Raw genomic sequence first — 18,940 nt, forward strand, 5'->3', positions numbered from 1 at the left:
GAATCCATTTTACTATTTGACATTCTGAAAAAGGATATTACTTCCACAACAAACCTAGATGCTGAATTCAGAAACTGCTGAACCTTTTCTTTAGTTGAGGTGTTATTGTATTACTCTAAAAACCACTTTAACAAAGCAGAACTTTTTATGCTAACTCTTTCTTGCATTATTAGATTTGGTGCATTTTAAAGTAGGCCAAATTCCTTTTGGTTGTGCCTGGAAACAATAGACTCATTCCTGAAGAAGCTTTTTTTTTTTTTTTTTGTTAAGTAAACAATACTATGATTTTTTTTTGCTTTGAACTTGGAAAATCAAAAACCTTTATGCTACTTACAAAATAGATTTGCGGTGTGGGAAGTGGAGGAGGAATAACACTCCCACAGAAAGCCCCTATACCCATAATAACTGGGGTATTTTGAGGTAACAAAGCTACTCCCTTTTCCTTTTATCTTCCTTTATCACCTAATTTGATTTAAAACAGCTCTAACTAAAAAAACCCAAAACTAAAACAAACCCCAAAACTCCCCCCAAAACAAAAACCCCAACCAAATCACAATGAAAAGAAACAATGAAGGGGAAAAAAACCCCCTTCCTTTCTACATTCTACACTCTATTAATAAAAGGCAATGCAAGTTACAAAAAAAAAAAAAAAAAAAGGGGGGGGGGGGAGGGTGTGTCTAGTTAGGCTTTAAAAAACAAAGGAAGTTTCTCTTAAGAAATAATAAACATATAAAACAGCACTTGATTGTTTTACTATTGCTATGTTTTTAAGAAATTTTTACATTTTCTTTGCCTTTCAACCATCTGAAAAAGCACATTAATTACAAATACACCTACATGTTCCTTGAACAACCTTTCCTGCATTTTGTTCTTGTTAAGAAAATAGTGCCGGGCCCAGTCACCTGACGTCAAGGACTTGAAGGCTTTTTCTAAGTGCTCATCTTTCTTAAAACGTTCAATCACCTCTTTGAGTTCTTCTTGCCTTCCTTTAATAGGTCGAAATCTGAAATAAAAAAATAAAGCTATTCCAGTCCACCATCAGTCATTCTCAATTCTTCTTCAGTTACTCACAGCACACAATTCTTTTGCTACCCACATAAATGTTTAACTCCCTGCATAAAGACACTGACCAACTTTTATCAAACCCAAAGCCTTTTTATATTGATAAATTCATTACAAGGGTTTATGTGGATTGCAAACCTAAAATGTACATTCATATAAAGTACAGCTCTTGATGACAACACGAGAAGTATCTACAAATACTAACACATGGCAGATGCTACATCTGTGGAAGATTAAGGTTCCACAACTTAGTGCACTTGTAAGAATTTTTCCCCCAAACAGGAAATCTTGGGCATGTAAACATGAAAACAAACACCTGTACATTAGCAGAGAGTTCTGCCTTTTTCCCAAAGCCTGAGATTTAAGAAAAGCTACTCTTCGTATCTTCAGTGGGAAAAAGTAACAGAAAAAACCTGCATGACTGCTGGAAGTGGAAGCTCCATTTTTGAGCTGCAAAACCACCAAGAGAAAGCAGCACTTAGAGATTTTGCCAAATCCCTATAAACTGCCTTTGACTGAACAGATACCCACATATGCTCTGCTTTGGGGCAGAGGTGAGGTGTGAGTACTCTTAAATGTATGCCACACCCCAGGGGACTCTTCACAAAGATAAAAATTTCCCAGAATCATGAGAAACAGTTTTCCACAGCTCTTTTTACAACTCAGATGTTTTACTTACAGAGCATATGACAAAAGTGCTAAACAAACTAAGAGCTTTTGAGGAAACATGTAAGAGTAAGTCCTGTTACTTGTTGCTGGAAGTGCATTACTATGCTGATTTTATTTCCTATTATTTGCCAAATGAAATCTGTGTTTCATTACAAAAGTAAACAAGGGGGGGAAAAAAATTCTTGAAGTTGATGGAAGGAAACCTCAATCAACTTCCTCACTGATGCCCTGGTTTTTTTTTAATTGCCAAATGAACTGGCTTATTGTCACCTTAGAATGCTGAATGTTGCTGAAGTTGCTAAACTTCTTTTAAATGACTACATAACATTTGCTTCTTCCATGCAACTCATATAAAGGAAATAAAAAAGTGTTACCTCCTGATTTTGTTTCACTTTGAAAAATACTAAGAGTTTAATCAGAAATAAGTAACAAGGATGAGTATTCAATTTCCTTCCTTAGAAGGAAGGTGCTGTATTTATGCTCCTGATACAATGAAGACAGATCTCCCTAAGAGCAGATTCACTTTCTGCAGGTTATTAGCATTCCATGCTACTGCTTTTATAAATCTCTCAAATCTCCATCTGAAAGACTTCCTTGTGACATAACAACTAAGCACTCTTTCAGACCTTTTTAAATCCAGCAAAATTTATCAGCATAAATCTGTGGGCTTTCAGAGGACAAGGCACAGTAAAGAGTTCTGAGCAGACACCAGGTTCAGTTCTCTTCTGCCTGAGCTATGACATGGAACAAGACAGCAGGAGTCCCTCAAGAAACAGCTGCCTGCTTACAACCATAGCACACACCATGCCACGAACTTTCAAATCAAGTTCTTTATTAAAGAATATACTTGTATCATCATCCCAAAAAGCTAACTACCTAACAAGCTGATAAGACCCTATCAGGCAAGAAAAATCCCCTTGGACTAGAGATGACACAATCATTATTTTTGTTCTGCAGCACACCAAAGTCTTCCTCAACTTGCCAGTCACACATACAAATATCTCTGCTCTCCCCAAACCAGAAAGACTTTGCCCAGATTTGACAGTCATAACTCACAGAGCTTCCTCATATACAAAGGGAATTTAAAACCATATAGCCTGAACTGAACCTGCCTAGTTTCAGAACATGACTTGTACTCACTTTCAGTTTCAAGTAGAAGCAACTTTTCCAGCAAGGAGCCAACTGCACTTACACCAGGAGAAGTAGAGAGCTCACCAGTTTGCACAAACGTGAAAGGGTAATGTATCACTTACACCTCTATCTGCAAACATTACACGAGGGAAAAACCCACAGGATTTACAGATAAAATTGGTCTTCAGCTATGTCTTGTCTTGTGGGCTACGTGAGTGACTGCCCTCTCCCTTACACTGTATTTTACATGTTGAAATAATTTTTCAGCTAAGTGACCTGCAGAAGCAAAGATGGATGGAAAGCCATCACATTTGAAATTGCATTAGCACCTGAGACAGGCAATGTATGTATTGACAGATGTCATCATACTTATTTATCACCAAAAAGGTATAGGCTACCTAAAGTAAGCAATATCCCAACTGAACCACCGGTGTGGAAAAGAAATACAGGAAGAAAACGAGGGCAGATGCTAAGCTTACCAGTGGCTCCCAAGATCTACAGAAAAACAGTCAACACCCTATATTTTCTAGCAATACAAAGCACATCTTACAGCCCCAAGTGCTCATATTTTAGGTCTTTCACAACACATTCTCAGACTCGGTGTCCGCCTAACCAGCTACCTTAGGTAGCTTGGAACCTGGCCCCAGCCCTTGAAAGTCACTGGCATAGCTCCATGGATCATATTCAGCAGGTTCTTGTCTCAGGCACCACACTGCTGGTGGAATTCCTTTAAGTGATTAGCAGAAATTTTTGTGACACCATTCCTAGGAAGTAAAATAGCGAGTGTATGCCCAAGCCCTGCGAAGGCCAAAAAGATGGCTGGAAACAAGAAAGGGATGAAGAAATTGTAGAAGTCCCAAGATGTTACGAGGTCAGATGAATGCTGGACTGCATGGCAGGCGTTTCAAACAAAGAACATGACGCTCTGCACCCAGGGGTTCAAAAATTTATACCAAGGACTCTCTGCAGCACCTCCATCAAAATGTTGTTCTTACATAGTGACAAGACAGAGGTTATGAAAAAGATAAACAGGAATTCAAATAAGCAAGAAGTATCGACAAGTGCATGGAAAGATGCTGGAAACCAACATTATGTTCAACATTTCACTCCAAGGGCTCCCAAACAGATGAAACAGAATGACACTGTGCACACTGAACCTGAGTTAGAGGGCTGTTCACAGCTTAACAGCACATGTAAATTGCACTGAGAGCATATGAAGTTTGTAAGCAAATTCAGAGTACTACAGTCCAGACTCCTCATGAAAGCTTTAGTCTATCACAGGCATATCTCCATATATACACTTTAAAAGGTGCCTTCTCATTTGAGACACCGAAGAAGCCAAGAAAGCCTAGAAGTCCAGTGTTCCTCAAGAATTTGGGTCTGCCGATAGATTCACTTCTCCCAGGAGTATAATTAATTTATTCATTATTTTTTTGCAACCAAAATGTCAATTGATTTTGAGAAGCAAGCTTGCATACTCATTTTGGTGTTACAGAGCTTCCACATTAACACATGACATTAAAAAAAAAACCCCAAACCCTACACATCTGCTAGAAGAGTCTACAGAACTGTTTCTGAGCTCCACCATGAAGAGAGCCTGAAAAGGCCCCACAGCTAAATGTCTATGTATAAAATGAGCCAAAGAAACTGACTTTTAAGTACCAGTAAAACAAGAGACTAGTTCAAAGAGGAGAGATAGAAAAAGCACAAGGAAACCAACAGACCAAACCAGCCAACCCAGTCTCTGAACAAAGAGGCAATTAAAATCAGAATTTTTTATCCAGACTTCTGGTTTCCTCCTCTGAACAGTACCTTTATTAAATTCCATCATGGAAACTGAACAAGACATATTGGTGTTTGAATCTGCTCACAGGCACAGACTCCTTGAGCCACCTTACGAGCAGCTTCACAGGTCAGGTCTCATAGGACATGAAGTCTGCTGCAAGACAGTCAGGTGTTAGAACTGAGCAAAGAATGAAAACCTCAGCTATGACAGTGTCTTTAAAGAAATATCATCAGCCTTTCATCCTGACAACCTGCTGAACAGAAACTTTTCACACTTCCTTAGAAAATACTTATTTTTTTCCTAGTCAACAAGATCTGATAAAGCTGTGGCTACTGCAGTTTCAAAATCAGATAGAAGATGATCCCATCCCAGTTGAGGGCAACAAGGTTGGTCTCAACAAGGAAGATGCAGGAAAATGGCTGGGGGAAGCAAAGCTCTTTCTCTCTCAAATTTCTCTTACCTCAGGAGTACTTAAAGACTCTTGGAACTCCAAGGTATAAAGCCAAAGGTCAGTGAGATGCTTGCCTATAAAGGAAGTTAAAGGAGAGTTTCTGGTAAGTTCAGAAGCACAGTACCTTGCTCAGTCTCAGTCACTGAGAGCAGTGAGTTTGAACAAAAAGGACCAAAACTGATCCTGCAAGAGATCCAGTATGGAACCCCATACAGCATACCAGTGCACGATAAAGAGTTTCACTTCCAAACCTTGTTTCTTAACTTCTGACTAGGGAACATCAAGAAGAGTGAATTTATCAAAACTGCATCAACCCATAAGCCTTTTAACAACAGGCACCTTGTCTGGATGGTATTTCTATTTAAGTAGTTCTGGAAAACAGCAAGTTTATGTTCACCTGTACCAGAGATGGAGCACAAAAGGCAAAACTGCAAGCCTGTTAAGCAGTCAAGACAACAGAACAAGAGTTGAAAATCATCTATTTAAAATAAGCATAAACAACTTAATTAACATATATTTTGGCTTCCTCCCTGCCCAACCCTGTAGTGTATTTTTTCCTCAAAGCTAGTTATACAAGTTATGATCAACTTGTTCTGCTTTTACTGCCAGTGTTTTCATACAGAAAAAGACCTCATGTTCTTTAAAGGCCAAATTTAAAAGCAGCACTTTTAATGAAGACAGTAATCCACATTACTTAAATTTCTTGAACTGATACTAAATACACACCAGTGTGTTCAAAACTCCAATATAGCCGAGAACAGAAAAAAAGAAAATTCTAAGACACATAACTTCATTCTCCTTAATATGGTTAACAAAGAAATACTTTTAGAAAATAAGTGTGGGGGACACAAGAAACCCCCCAAGCCACCAGCCTAACACTGTCCTCTAATCCTATTCTGACACTCCACATGGTAAATTTAATTTAGCAGTTCACACGACCACTGGATGCAAGCCACTCCATGTTTTGAAGATGCAACAACACTTCTTGTTGAAGCTAAAAGTACAAATAAGGAAAGTGTAAAAGTAAGGTGGTGGGTGGTGGGTTGAAGGGCAGGGCATGATTGTTAAGGGTAGCTTTTTGACTGTGATTTTTTTTTTTTTAAATCCAAAACATTTTGGAACAGCAAAATGGTTCCAATGTAATCACTGTGTGATTTATATACAGTGAAGGAAGACAACCAGGAGCAAGGTAAAGGACTTGACTCAATTAAGCTATCAGTAAATATCTAGAAAAGATGGAAAAAATCAGATTTTATGCAAAACTCAAACAAAGCAATTTTGTAAAGTACACAGACACCGGGGTCTGAAGAATGTAAAAGCTTCACTTTGAAACAGGTTATCACTACATAGGAGTTGTGTATCTCTAATCCAGTATCTCCATAGCACCACAACACTGAAGCTGAACTGTATGGCCACATAACCTTGTTTAGCAGAACCCACATCACTTTTCCAGCCTCCAGACCTCACTCAAGATGAATACTGAACCCTTTAATTATTATATTGAAATGAGTTAAAGAACACAGAGGAGATTCAGCACAGGCTCAGTAAATGCAATGATATGGAACTGCTTTGTGCTTTTTGTCTCTACTGCCTGGTGGTGACTCCAAGGGATGAAGAGTGATGTACCCTGCCAAGTTCAGTCACTTAAGTCAGTGACTGCTGTTGGGGCAGCGTCAAGAAAAGCAGCTTCCTGTACATCGTCCCCATGCACTCAATCTTTCCAATGGAAAACATGGAAATTCTTAAAGCTTGGTCCTTTAGTCCCATGTAATGGGACAAAACCACCCACATCACATACCTGTTTTTAACTTCACTAAAAGCAGCTAACAGACCACAACATACGTGACTTCCTAAATCACTTGCAAATTTAGAGACACATTGGAAGTGCTCTCAGTATTCCCTAGCATTGTGCTTTAGGGAACCAGGAAACAACACTGACTGGTAAGAGCAGCAATAGGATCAGGAGTCCGGCTTAAGGTTTAAACAGTAACACCTTTGTATGTGAGATAGTATAAAGAGCAGATTAGCACTAAAGCATGTGACTTCAAGATTCAGTTCTCAGCCTAGGGAAAAGCATCCAAATATAAGAGATGGTAAGACAGGCAAGAAGTCACTTGGCATTTTACAAGGATCTGTTTTAATCTCTAGTGTTTGTCAACCTTCAACCCGGGAAGTGAAGCTTGCAAAATTACTTTTGTTTTTGCTACAACAAACAAAGGCTGATATAACAGGATTTGTACAAGAAGCAACAAAACATCTTAGAACAGCAATACTTGACAAGAACATACTTTCCAAGACATGGGGTTTCTTTATTAACTCCTAAGCTGCAATTCTGTTGAGGTAAGAGCTACGAATTTGATGAAAGAATGACAACTGGGCCTGTAAAGAGGGTTGGAAGCTCTGAGAACAACCTGCTTTCTCTTGGAAATCCAAGAGGATGAAAGAAAATACTTTTGCGTAAAGCCACTGAGGACATTTCCAGAGCTACATGTTATATATACTGTCCGTCAAATCCCTAGTGACAAGAAAGCATTTCAGAGGAACACTGTACAAACACATTAGGGGATTCAGTTGTAAGCTTTTAAGAAACAGTCTTCAGCTCTTTCAGACATTCCTGACTTGACAGTTTATAGGGCCAACAGCCCTATTCCCAAGATAGAGCGTGTTCACAAATTGCAGGACTTTATGCACCCAGAAAAAACCTCCAAACCAAAACACAGAAACCCAGCAAGTAAAGTAACAGTCAAGTTCTTGTCACCACTCTTCCATAAGATCATTAACTCAATATAAAGAAGATGGAAAACAAGGACATTTCAACATCAATCTAGATACTTTACTATCAGGGGTTTTTTCTTCTATCAATCTACTCTGGACAAATCAAATTTACAAACTCTTCAACGGGAAGAATTAAGTAGAAAAAGTGCTTACAGAGAAGACACTCATGCAGACAAAAATACAGACCCGGCTTCCAGAGGTAAAGGGAAGTAGAACTTCAGTAAGTGATCATCAACTTACAATGGGCTGCAAAAATACAAACCTCTTACATGTTTCCAATAGAGCACAGCAGAACGGTGGCACAGACACCGTTCGTTCACTGTTCACAGGGCATCTTCAAAGGAATCAGAACAAGGGAACAGGAAATCTTTGCTTGCCATCACAACTGGGTGTTTCATTTTAAGCATACCTCCATACATGAACAATGTAACTTATACGACTCCATGGCATGGAAGCAGAAGATGCCCAAACATAAGCTGCAAATCTTCATTTCTACTACATCATAATATTTGGGTACTGGCACCTGGCATTTCGGAAGCAGTATAGTTTTTTCACACCTGCTTTTCCCCCACCTTCCCTCAAAGCCACTAAAACAACAGAAAGGATCTCCAGAGCTCTCAGGAGCTCTAGAAAGACTAAAGTTTACTAGATGGAAAAAGATAATCTAAGCATCACAGCCACAGGAACAAGCAGGTGTCATCACTTCACCAAAAAGATAAACAAGAACTATGTTGATGTCCAGACTTTAGTTATTACAACATCAGAAACTTTCCCAATAGGACAATATGACAGAGGCAGAAGGTGTGCACCTGTAGGAGTCGTAAGCCTCACCCAAGTATTTCCCATAGTGCTCCAAGATTATTAACTACTGTCCTTGAAGACTGCCTGTAACTGTTCTCCAAGTCTGAGAAAGGAAGAAATACATGATGATGGCCTTTGTGTAGCCTTTTGTTTCAAAATAGTAATTAAAGAAGTATTTTAGTTGACAACCTATCAACATAAAACACAATTTATGGAAGTAGCTTCTCCAACTATTAAACAATGACTATTTCATTTCCATTGAAAAAGTGTAAGAACTAACAACCTGTGCATAACCTGGAGACTATCATTCATGCAACAAACAAAAAAATTCCTTTCAGCATTTATTCTTAGCTTGATTAACTGATGGAAATACAAAGACACTTCAAAATGAACTGTAAGAATATCTATTTGAACAATTTGCTACTGTAACCAATTGCAGGGTGGGAACAGGAAAAACTCCAAACATCCTTCTTAGAGGTGGATGTTGCCCTCTCCAGCAAAAAGGAAAGATCTCTTTGGGGTAAGTCTTTACAGTTATTAGGACCACACTGCTGCAATTTCATGTGCAGCTGATGCTGTCAGGCTATACCAGCAACGTGACAAGGTGTTGTAACGTGACAACACCATTTCCTCTAGCAGTCATGTTTGAATGAATCAGTTTGTTGCCTCCATACAATTTTCTTAACTGATACTGTGTGTGACTGTGCTGCACAGGTAAACTATCCTTCAAAAATAGTGACAGCAACAGTTTGAAGGGCTAAGAGTCTGTTTCCCATGATGTGCTGCCTGGAAACTCCAGCTCTTACTATTGCACAGCAGTAAGCACACAACTCCTGTCCTTAGCAACTTATAGTTTATATATGGTTTCCCCACTGAGCTATCAATACAGATCTTGTATGCAAACAAGCATAAGAGAGACCTACAGAACACAGTTATCATCAGTGGTACATCTGTAACACAGGGAGAAGCACAAACAGCTAAACCCTGAGACCACAGAGAATTCATAACCAAAGCATTCTGACAGATGTGTAACACTGCAAAAGTAGGTGCAACTCTGGTAAGCAAGTTTCCAGCTAGCACATTCATTTATCTTATCCATACAGACATGTCTGAGTAGCAGTTCCTTCAGCGAGGGTCTGCAAGAACTTCAGATCAAGCAGTGCCAACACTGAACTGCTCAGGAGCTACATCTTTCTTTGGATGTTTAAGAGTAAGGAAGGAAAAAAAAATCATCCAGGCCCATGGAACAAACAGAAAAGTTACCAAACACTGGCTTCTGCCTTTGAAATATTTCAAATGACTACTGGTTTCAAACTTACAGTTAGTTAACTGTTTAAGCTAGAAAATTGTGCCTGTTACAAACCTGTTCAACAGCACAAACACACGAGACTAAAGGAAAGACCTATGATGGAGCACTGTGAAAGGCTGCATTTGTGGTGCTGAGTTCCAGACTCCCATGCAGCACTGTTCTAAAGGCAGAAGCTACTCACAAATTTGCATTCTTTCACCTTAAAACATGCACAAAATTCCGTGGTTTTGCTGATTTACATCAACTAAGATGAATTCTTTTCTAGAAAAATAAAGACAAGTTACCTAGTATTCATTTTGTGTGTCTGAAAACCTAAATAGGGATCAAGAACCAAACTAGTTGCTAGGTCATCATTTTCACAGAGTTCCTTGGCAGACATTCCAGAGGAAGGCACATAACGACTTTGACCCTCAAATCCTGAAGCACCACTACCTGCAAATAAGAGAACACAAATTAGATATCAATTAAGGGACATTATAGAGCCCAGCTACATTTGGGGACAGAGAGACACACAGGCTGGAAGCAAAAAATACAGAACAGTTGACGAAGATGATGAAATACCTGGAGAAGCAGAATAAAGGACTTTAAAGGACATCTGAATAAAAGACTTTAATTTGCATTTAATCCTTCATCCCAGACCAACAGCAAAAATAAGAATCCATATTTCTTAAACACACTGCAGAATGGCTATCTATGTAAGTGACTTGACTAAAAACTGGAGTTTACTTCTACAAGTGTATTCACTGAAAGTTGGGCAAGTACTTCGAATTATGTTATCCACTTCAAATCACACTATTTGTCACTTAGTGCCAATCATGCATTTTATAATCGCAACAGTTCAAAATTAATTTGCACCCAGTTATTCTTACTTGACTTTTAAACTGATCTGAAGAGATCTGTATTCCTGAAGGGAGTTAAGATACCCAGAAAATACATACATAACTAATATTTCTGATGTTAGCTCCATGCTGACTGCAGACCTCACTCATGAACTAAGGTGAGACAGAAGCCTGGCTTGCAAACTAGGAAGTGAACCACAGCACTAAGCAGCAGAAACATGTACATACATCTGCTTGATCTTCTCTCAACTCCATTTTTGCCCGTCTTTGGATTCTCCTTTCCTGCATGCTGCAATTTGGTCTGTGTGTGGTCATTAGATGACTTGCTTCCACTTCTCCGGCCATTCACTACCATGTTCTTGGATTCTCCCAGCCACTTCATACCCACAGACAATCTGACTCAGTTGCATTTAGTCACTTTTCAAAATGCTTGGAGAAGTGGATGAATAAATTCAGTTCCAATTCCTACAGGAAGTAAAACATAAACATGATTAGAAATTACCAGGAAACGGCTTTCAAGACACAGAGTTTAACAAAAAATAATAATAATACCCCAAGAATAACAATAGTAAAATAAAAAGTAGTAGTAAATAATAATAGTAAAAGAAAGCTGAAACACACCCTCACCTGGTCCTCCAGCAAAGAAAAAGTGGGGAAAGTTGGGAGGGAAGATGGCAACCTGCCTTTGCATTAGGAACAAAGAAAAGCCGTTCATCAGCACCAGCACACAGAACTGTGAACAGGTGAACTATTGTCCCACAACTTACAACAGCATCTGGCAGCAAGGATGGAATTCTAAAGCTGATAAATTGCTAATGACAGCTCATTTTTAAGAGCTGGACTATACCCATGGATATACCTGTACACGTGGATAAACACGCCCAGAGCTATATGACTCCAGACCCAGAGATTTTCAACTACATATTCAATTAAGATTCTATCTCCTAATACGTAAACCCCATAACCTATTGGGAACTCCACAGCAAAGACCATTTTACAAGTGTCCTCCAAGAACTGAAGATGAGCAGAGTTTAGAAAAACAAAGGAAAAAACCCAACTAGAAAATGGACATTTTTGGAATGGGGTTAGGGGAAAGATGCTAAATCTTTATTCAAAAATCAGAGTTCAAGAAACCCTAAATGATGACCTAGAGGACCCAGGCTACTAGTCTTACTGCTCCTTATTACAAAATAAACCAGTCACAACACACCTGGTTCTACATGCCAATACTAAGTGCGGTCACAAGTAGAGTTGAAATTTTACAGTTGCAAGTGTCTAGCAAAGCATATGCTATTTTTTGTCTGCAGTCTCAATGTCTTTTGCATAAATAATTATAAGAAAGCTAATAATGTTTTTGTACACAGTTGTGTCTCACTCTGTATAACTTGCAGGAAAAGATCTGATTTACACAATTATTTTACAATTGCATTTACGCGTTAGTAATTCATTCGCTTGATTTTAATTCACCCTCCTCCCTACTGCTTCCTCACAAAGAAATAAATTGTGCCTTTTCACTTTACTGTAATTATAAAAAAAAAATCAATGCTCTGCTCACAGCTGGTAACAGGCCATTGTAACACATTTCAATCTGCTGCAAGAAAGTCACAACAAACTAACAGATGTTTAAAATACTGTCTTTTGTAGAAATTCTGCTTTTTAACAGGTAAGAATAGTAAATGACTAGAATTCTGTAAGACACCTATGTGATCCAGCTACCTAAAGAAATGTTTATGGCCAGATGATCTGTCATTAAGTTATTTACAAAGATGTAGAAGATTGAGGTAATCAGGGAAACACAGTAAAGACAGGAGTATTGTATTTTAACAGATGCATTGGCTCAAACATCTTACTAGAACATATCACCCAGAACTGACAGGTTTTAGAACGTTTCACAAATTGTTACAGAATGGCAGTAAAGACTATCAACAAAGTGTAACAGAATCACACCGAGCTAATGTGGCTCAGTTACTGCATCAATAACAGGAAAAAGAACAGAGATCCTTTCAGTGGACAAAAAATTTTCTTGCTGCCAGTAATAGAATGGATTTTCGTTAACCTCAAGATTAATTCTATTCACTGAACTACAGGCAGACCCAGCCCTTTAAAAAAAGTATCTCCAAAACACCCTTGGATAGACTTCTCTGAATTCACAGAGCTTGCCTGATAACATACACATGTAAGTTTATGATAATATACATCTTAAAAAAACCCCCAAAACTCCCAACAAAACCTCAAAAACAACCAAACCCCCTTATACTTGCTTGTTAAGCATCCCACCTGAACTTCTGTCACAAGACCAACTCTGTGAAGATCTGCCACTGACTGACTCTGATACAAACACTTAATGACAAACCCACTCCCAAACTTTGCTTTTCTTACTTCTCAATCCATTAATTTTACAGGTCTATATACATAACCCTCATTCTGCCATGTTTTTGTAACATTGGTAATGAAAAGCATTAAAACAGAAACTACATTAAAGACCTGCACGAAATTCAGTCTTGGTGTGTCTTTCTTTGTACACCAGGACTGAACTCCACGCTGTGCTGTGCTACAGCTCAAGAGCAGTGCAGGTGAACGAAATGCCCATGAAGTCTGACTGCAGATGAATCCTGTATTTATCCAGCAGTCTGGGGGCAATGCTGACTGTGGTGCTCTCTGCCAATCACCAGGTGCAGTAGCCACAACGGGCTGAAGGACAGGTGCTCTCCCATCTCTCTCAAGGGCCCTTTGGGCAGGGTGATACTGTGTGTGCTCACACACCGCTGCTTTACCAGTACCAGCAATGACAAGGAAGGCACCACTGCAAAGGCAAGACGCAACGTGGCCACAAAATGCTACTCAAACTATACTAAACATTAGGAAAAATACTTTGTTCTGCTCCAAAATAGATGGATATAGACAGCAACATGAGTCCTCCTCAAGCAGAATCAGGTCATTTAGTGATGCACAGCAAAATTCTGGTGAAAAATCATACCTGTTTGGGGTCATCAGCCTAACGAGCAAGAAAACCTTTGTCTCCATCTATTGCTGCCTCTATTTTCTATTATCAGCCAAATGACAAACTTGAAGACTGCAAGTGTGCTTCTTCAGCCTCTAGTCAAAAGGACAAGAGCCAATGGGCAGAAACAGATGCAGAGAAGTTCCACCTGAACACAAGGAAGAACCACTTCACTGTGTGGGTGAACAAGCACTGGGACAGATTGCCCAGAGAGGGTGTGGAGTGTCCCTCACTGGAGATATTCAGGATGTCTCTGGACACAATCCCGTGCCCTGTGCTCTGGGATGTCCCTGCTTGAGCAGGAAGGTTGGGCCAGACGACCCACTGGGGTCCCTTCCAACCTGATCCATTCTGTGACTCCTTCTCCCAGTACCCAAAAACTGCTTTCAAGACATGACATCAAAAGCCAGAAACAACAGCCAGGATTCCTTTCCCCATGAATATCACAGCTGCTCATGCCAACAGAGAACCTGAAAGGGAGCAAGAGATGAACCACTAACCACCACCATACGGAATTGGTGTTCCAATGTGATTTGTTCTCACTGCTTTCTACATCAGATCCCTACTGACAAGTCCTTTAGGAGCTGAGGGAGAAAAGGCAGAGATGAACACGACCTTCCCATTCAAGCAAACACTCAGATACACTCACACCACCACATACTTTGAAACTCTTGCTGCAGAGCTCTGCCATCAAAACCTAACACAATACCTGGACCACTTAGGACTTCAGGTTTACCTTTAACTGTGAAGTTTACCAGCACAATTAGAGCTTCCAAGGGGCCTTTTGTATTTCAGTAGAAATGACCACACTGCTATCTTAACCTTTCATTAATAACACCACTACTCCTTAAATGATACTGCCTTTAACAATTCCATTAGGGTAGTTTGACAGGTACATTTCCTCAAATGCCAAAATATAGCTCAATTGCACCTGGTACCTCTCATTGAGGTATCTGGCATTTCATTGCAACAGTTAAAAATGAAAACTCAATTTTCATTTACTTGGTTCTAAATTTATGAAATCTATTAACACTTTCTGAACATTATTTGCATGTCAGTAACATTCAGAAGCACCATTCAACAACTGAAGCACAAACACAGTACACACAGGCAACAGACCTCCTTTAAAATAGTTCATGAATTTTAAAAAATTATTTTTAAGAACTCAAACACCTACACTTTGCCTTGCCTTTTTTTTAAAATTAACAATAGCCGCAAGAAAGTTTTCCTCAACAGGACAGTGACCTACAGCCAACATAAGACACACACACAAAAACCCCCAACAACCAAAAAACAACAAAAAAACCCCCCACCCAAAATACCCCCCAAAACACCTCTGCAAAAAACCCCAGCCTCAGCTCTTCTGGACAAATCAGAGGTACCAAGAGAAAAAACACAGGTTTCATCATTGATAGCCCTACGAAGAGTAACAGACCTTTGAATTTGGGAAGCAAAGCAAAACTATGCAACTAGTTTTCCTATAGGATCACCAGAATAAAAATGACTGATGAAAATCAAAGCTGAAGGAAAACCTGCGCAGCTGTAAGGAGCAATTTAAAACAGTCTCAGGACTTGTTTTGGTTACTGTGTTTGGTTCAGTAAACTGGATCCCCAGAAAATGTTTCTGAGTGTTTCTCTTCAGGTAGTAAGAGCCGAGAGTAAGCTCAGTGCTGAACTGGACACGGATTAATAGTGGCATTGGGAGTCTGTAAGATTCTGTCACAAATGACTCAGGTCAGTCCAGACTGTGGCAGAACTGCAGCCCCAGGATGCAAGTTTGGGACAGCACATCTGGATCCAAAACGGACCCAAACCCAGGCTCCAGTCTCTCACCAATAGCTCGGTCTCTACATTCCCCTTTTCATGATTTTTGTGTCAGTCTGGATATTAATCCAAGTATTGGACAGGCACAGAAGTAATCCAGCACCAGCACAAAATGAGTGTCAGAGAGTGAATTACACTTCAGCAGCTTCTGCCCCTTCTCCTCTGACCTACCATGTCCTCCACTGGGTGCTCTCTCAGGGTGAGGCTGAGCACAGCACCCCAAAGCCTGTGTGATTCTTCCCAAGCCACTGCAAAACTCCAGCATTCAGCAGGCACTGAACGTATAAGCTCACTGCTTCCAGGAGAGGGAGAACCTACTTCCTCCCACTTGCCAATTCACACAAACATTTCCACCAATTCCAGCGCCCTGTGGACCTCTCCGTAAGCCAAATTAACTCTGTGTGTTAACAGCGTGACTTACACAGGCTCAGGTGCAGTTCAGGGCAGCCTCAACAGGGCTGGATCAAACAGTTCAACGAAGACTCCAAGCCACTGTAACTCCAAAAGTGTCGCTGCTGCCCCCCCGTCTGCTTGTGCCCACTTCCATGCCATCCTCCCTCTGTGCCAGCAAAACACTGCAGAGCCCAGTGACCCAAATGATCTGGTCAACAAACCAGGGGAGCCACCAGGGAAATCTGAACCTGGCTGGCCTGAACCACAGTGGATGTCAGGGGGCAGGGGGAACACACAAGGACAGGTGAGTGGTCAGGAGTACTTAAGCCGGGACTTCTTTGCATCCTCAAAGCACAGCTCTGGTTTGGCCCAGGAGTGTCACACCTCAAATTACCGGGCTGACTTGAGCAACCGTCTGTTGCCTTAAAGCATGTGCTGTTTGCAGTCAAGGGCACGCTGGGAAGTGTAGTCCTGCAACAGGATAGTGCTAACAGAGCAAAAAAAGCATTCAAGAGCCCTAATCAGTCCTCTTACTGAGCATACCAGAATACATCATCCCACTCATTCATTTTATATGCAATACATTAAGCAATTGCTTTAAATAAGTCTGAATTCCCAGTTTGTGAGCTCCAGTGGGTATAAGGCAGAGATGTCTGTGTCTATCTGGTCCTAATAAGAAAACAGCCTGATCAAGAAACAATAACATCCAACTTTTCAACCAAGTAAGCCTTGATTTCCTCCCACTTTGTTACTTGCAAGGAAGAAAGCAAAGAACTGAAGAGAAAAGTTCAGTATTAATGAAAATTGAAGCAGATGCATCCATAGTTATAGTGGTCAGATTATGGAAACAAGGCAGGGCTCCATGAGAACTTATCTTACAATACATTTTAACCTCATTGATAAAAACCTGCCAGTGTGTATTTATAGCTACACTATTAAACACTGATCAGGTTGCCATCTCGTATCACAGAATCAATTAGGTTGGCAAAGACCTCTGAGATCATCGAGTCCAGTCTGTGACTGAACACCACCCTTGCAACCAGACTATGGCATTAATTGCCACGTCCAGCCTTCCCTTAAACACCTCCAGGGACGATGACTCCACCACCTCCCTGAGCAGCCCATTCCAATGTCTAATCACCCCTTCTGTGAAGAAATTCTTCTTGATGTCCGACCTAACCCTCCCCTGGCACAAATTAAGACTGTCGTCTTGTCCTGAGACACGTTCCTCTGCACTGAATTTAACGTGCCAGAAAACTCCCCAAAGTTGTACACTTCAGGTTGTCCCAGTGCCCGTGACACACCCTGACAGAACATCGCGCACTCTCCTCTCACTCACCGCTCCTCGCTTTTCCGAGAGCAACGTCTAAAAGGTAACTTCACTTTAAAGTTTCAGATGTAGATGTTGAACAATGACGTGCCTTTCACCCCTTCCCTAATGGCATGTATCGTCCAATGAAAAATCACAAAAAATACCCCAACACCAAAACCCAAAAAAACCCGAAAACCCCCCAAGGCAACAGTCCGGCCACTCCATCAAACCGAGGCAAGATCGAGAGGGTCACTAAAACCACGGACGCAGAAGTGGAACTACTGGAACCGGCGGAAACTCGGGGCGCAGACGGCAGGGCCGGGCCGGCGGAAGGGGAGCGGTACCGGCTCCGGCCCGGGCGGCGCCGCCCCCGCGCCCGCTGCTGCCCCCTGGCGTTCTCGGCGCGCCGGCGCCGCCGCACGCCCCGGCCCGCGCGGCCCCCACCGCCCCCGGCCCCGGGGCCCGGCCCCGCCCGCGGCCGCCCCTCCGCCCGCGGGGCCCCGCTGCGCCCGCCGCCGTCAGCGCCCCGACTGCCGCCCCCGCCCTGCCCGCGGCGGCCCCGCACTCCGCCGGACCCCGGGCGCGGTACCTCACGGGCCCCCCGCGCTCCGCGGCGCAGCCCCCTCACAGCCCTGGCGCCTCCCCCGCCCCACAGAGCACACACAGACCCTTCCCAGAGACCCAAACTCACCGCCCCGCGCTGGGGTCCCCCGCCGCCGGCGCTGCCCCCGCTGCCACTGGGGGAAAATGAATCATCAAAGGCAAGGGTGCGGGGGGGGGGGGGAGGGGGAGGGGAGGAAGCCGAAGGGGGGGAAGTGAAGATCGAGCCACGGAGGGGCGGAGTGGGAAGAAAAACTAAGGAAGAGGGGAGAAAAAAAAAAAGCGGCGATAGTGATAAAAAATAATTCCGAGTGGGGGGAGGAAAAAAAATGGCGGATTAAAATCCAAGATGGCGGCGCCGAGGGGCGAGCGGCGCAGGGGGGAGGCGGCGGGGAGAACCGCCTGGAGATCCCTCCGCCGCGCCCCGCGAGAAAGAGTCCCCCGGGCTCCCCGGCAGAGACCCCGCGGGGTGGCGGCGCGGACCGGCCGCCGCTTCCTCCTCCTTCTCCTCCTTTCCTACGGGGAGCCCTCGTTCCGCCGCCCTGCCGAGCCGGGCGAGCGCCGCGCTGGCCGCCGCGCTCCGAAGTTTCTTCTTGTTCCTCCCGGCGGAGCTCGCGACCTCCTCGCCCCGTCCGGGGAGACGCCGAGTGCCCCTGCGCTCCCGGCGGCGGAGGGACACCGCGGACACCCGCCGCCGCGCACTCCTGCCGCCGCGGAAGGATACACCGCTCGCAGGGAAACGCAGCCCGCCCCCGGCCGCGCCGCTCCCCGCCGCCGCCTCCTCCCGCCTCCGCTTCACCGCGGGCGGCGCGGGGGCAGCGCGTCCGGCCGCAGAGCGGGGACGACGGCGGCCGCGGGGCCCATGACCGCCCGGCGCGGCGGAGGGATCCCGCCGACGGAGGGGAACAAGGCCCGAGTCGCCCCGCACGGCGGCGTGTGCGGGGAAGAAGTCCCGCTCCGGGATCCCTCCGCGCGGTGCTGCCCTTT

General features: G+C 42.8%; 1 protein-coding gene across 3 annotated transcripts in view; it reads right to left on the reverse strand.

The window, feature by feature from the left end:
* The window catches only part of KMT5B (lysine methyltransferase 5B), a 28,246-nt gene extending 9,588 nt beyond the window's left edge, over positions 1-18,658 (reverse strand). For 2 of the 3 annotated variants that reach the window (XM_066187816.1, XM_066187815.1), the window contains exons 1-4: positions 18,045-18,658; positions 11,052-11,288; positions 10,269-10,416; positions 838-1,003 (exon numbers count right to left, since the gene is read on the reverse strand). In XM_066187816.1, the coding sequence (XP_066043913.1) occupies positions 838-1,003; positions 10,269-10,416; positions 11,052-11,205 (468 nt within the window). In that variant the 5' untranslated portion in view covers positions 11,206-11,288; positions 18,045-18,658. Of the gene's footprint in view, positions 1-837; positions 1,004-10,268; positions 10,417-11,051; positions 11,289-18,044 lie in introns of those variants that run through there. The other variant, XM_066187817.1, reaches the window with a different exon arrangement.
* Between the last annotated feature and the right edge of the window lie 282 nt (positions 18,659-18,940).

Source organism: Chamaea fasciata, unplaced genomic scaffold, assembly GCF_029207755.1.
Source record: "Chamaea fasciata isolate MVZ Bird 193981 ecotype frontalis unplaced genomic scaffold, bChaFas1.0.hap1 SCAF_7, whole genome shotgun sequence".
Taxonomy (NCBI): Eukaryota; Metazoa; Chordata; class Aves; order Passeriformes; family Sylviidae; genus Chamaea; species Chamaea fasciata.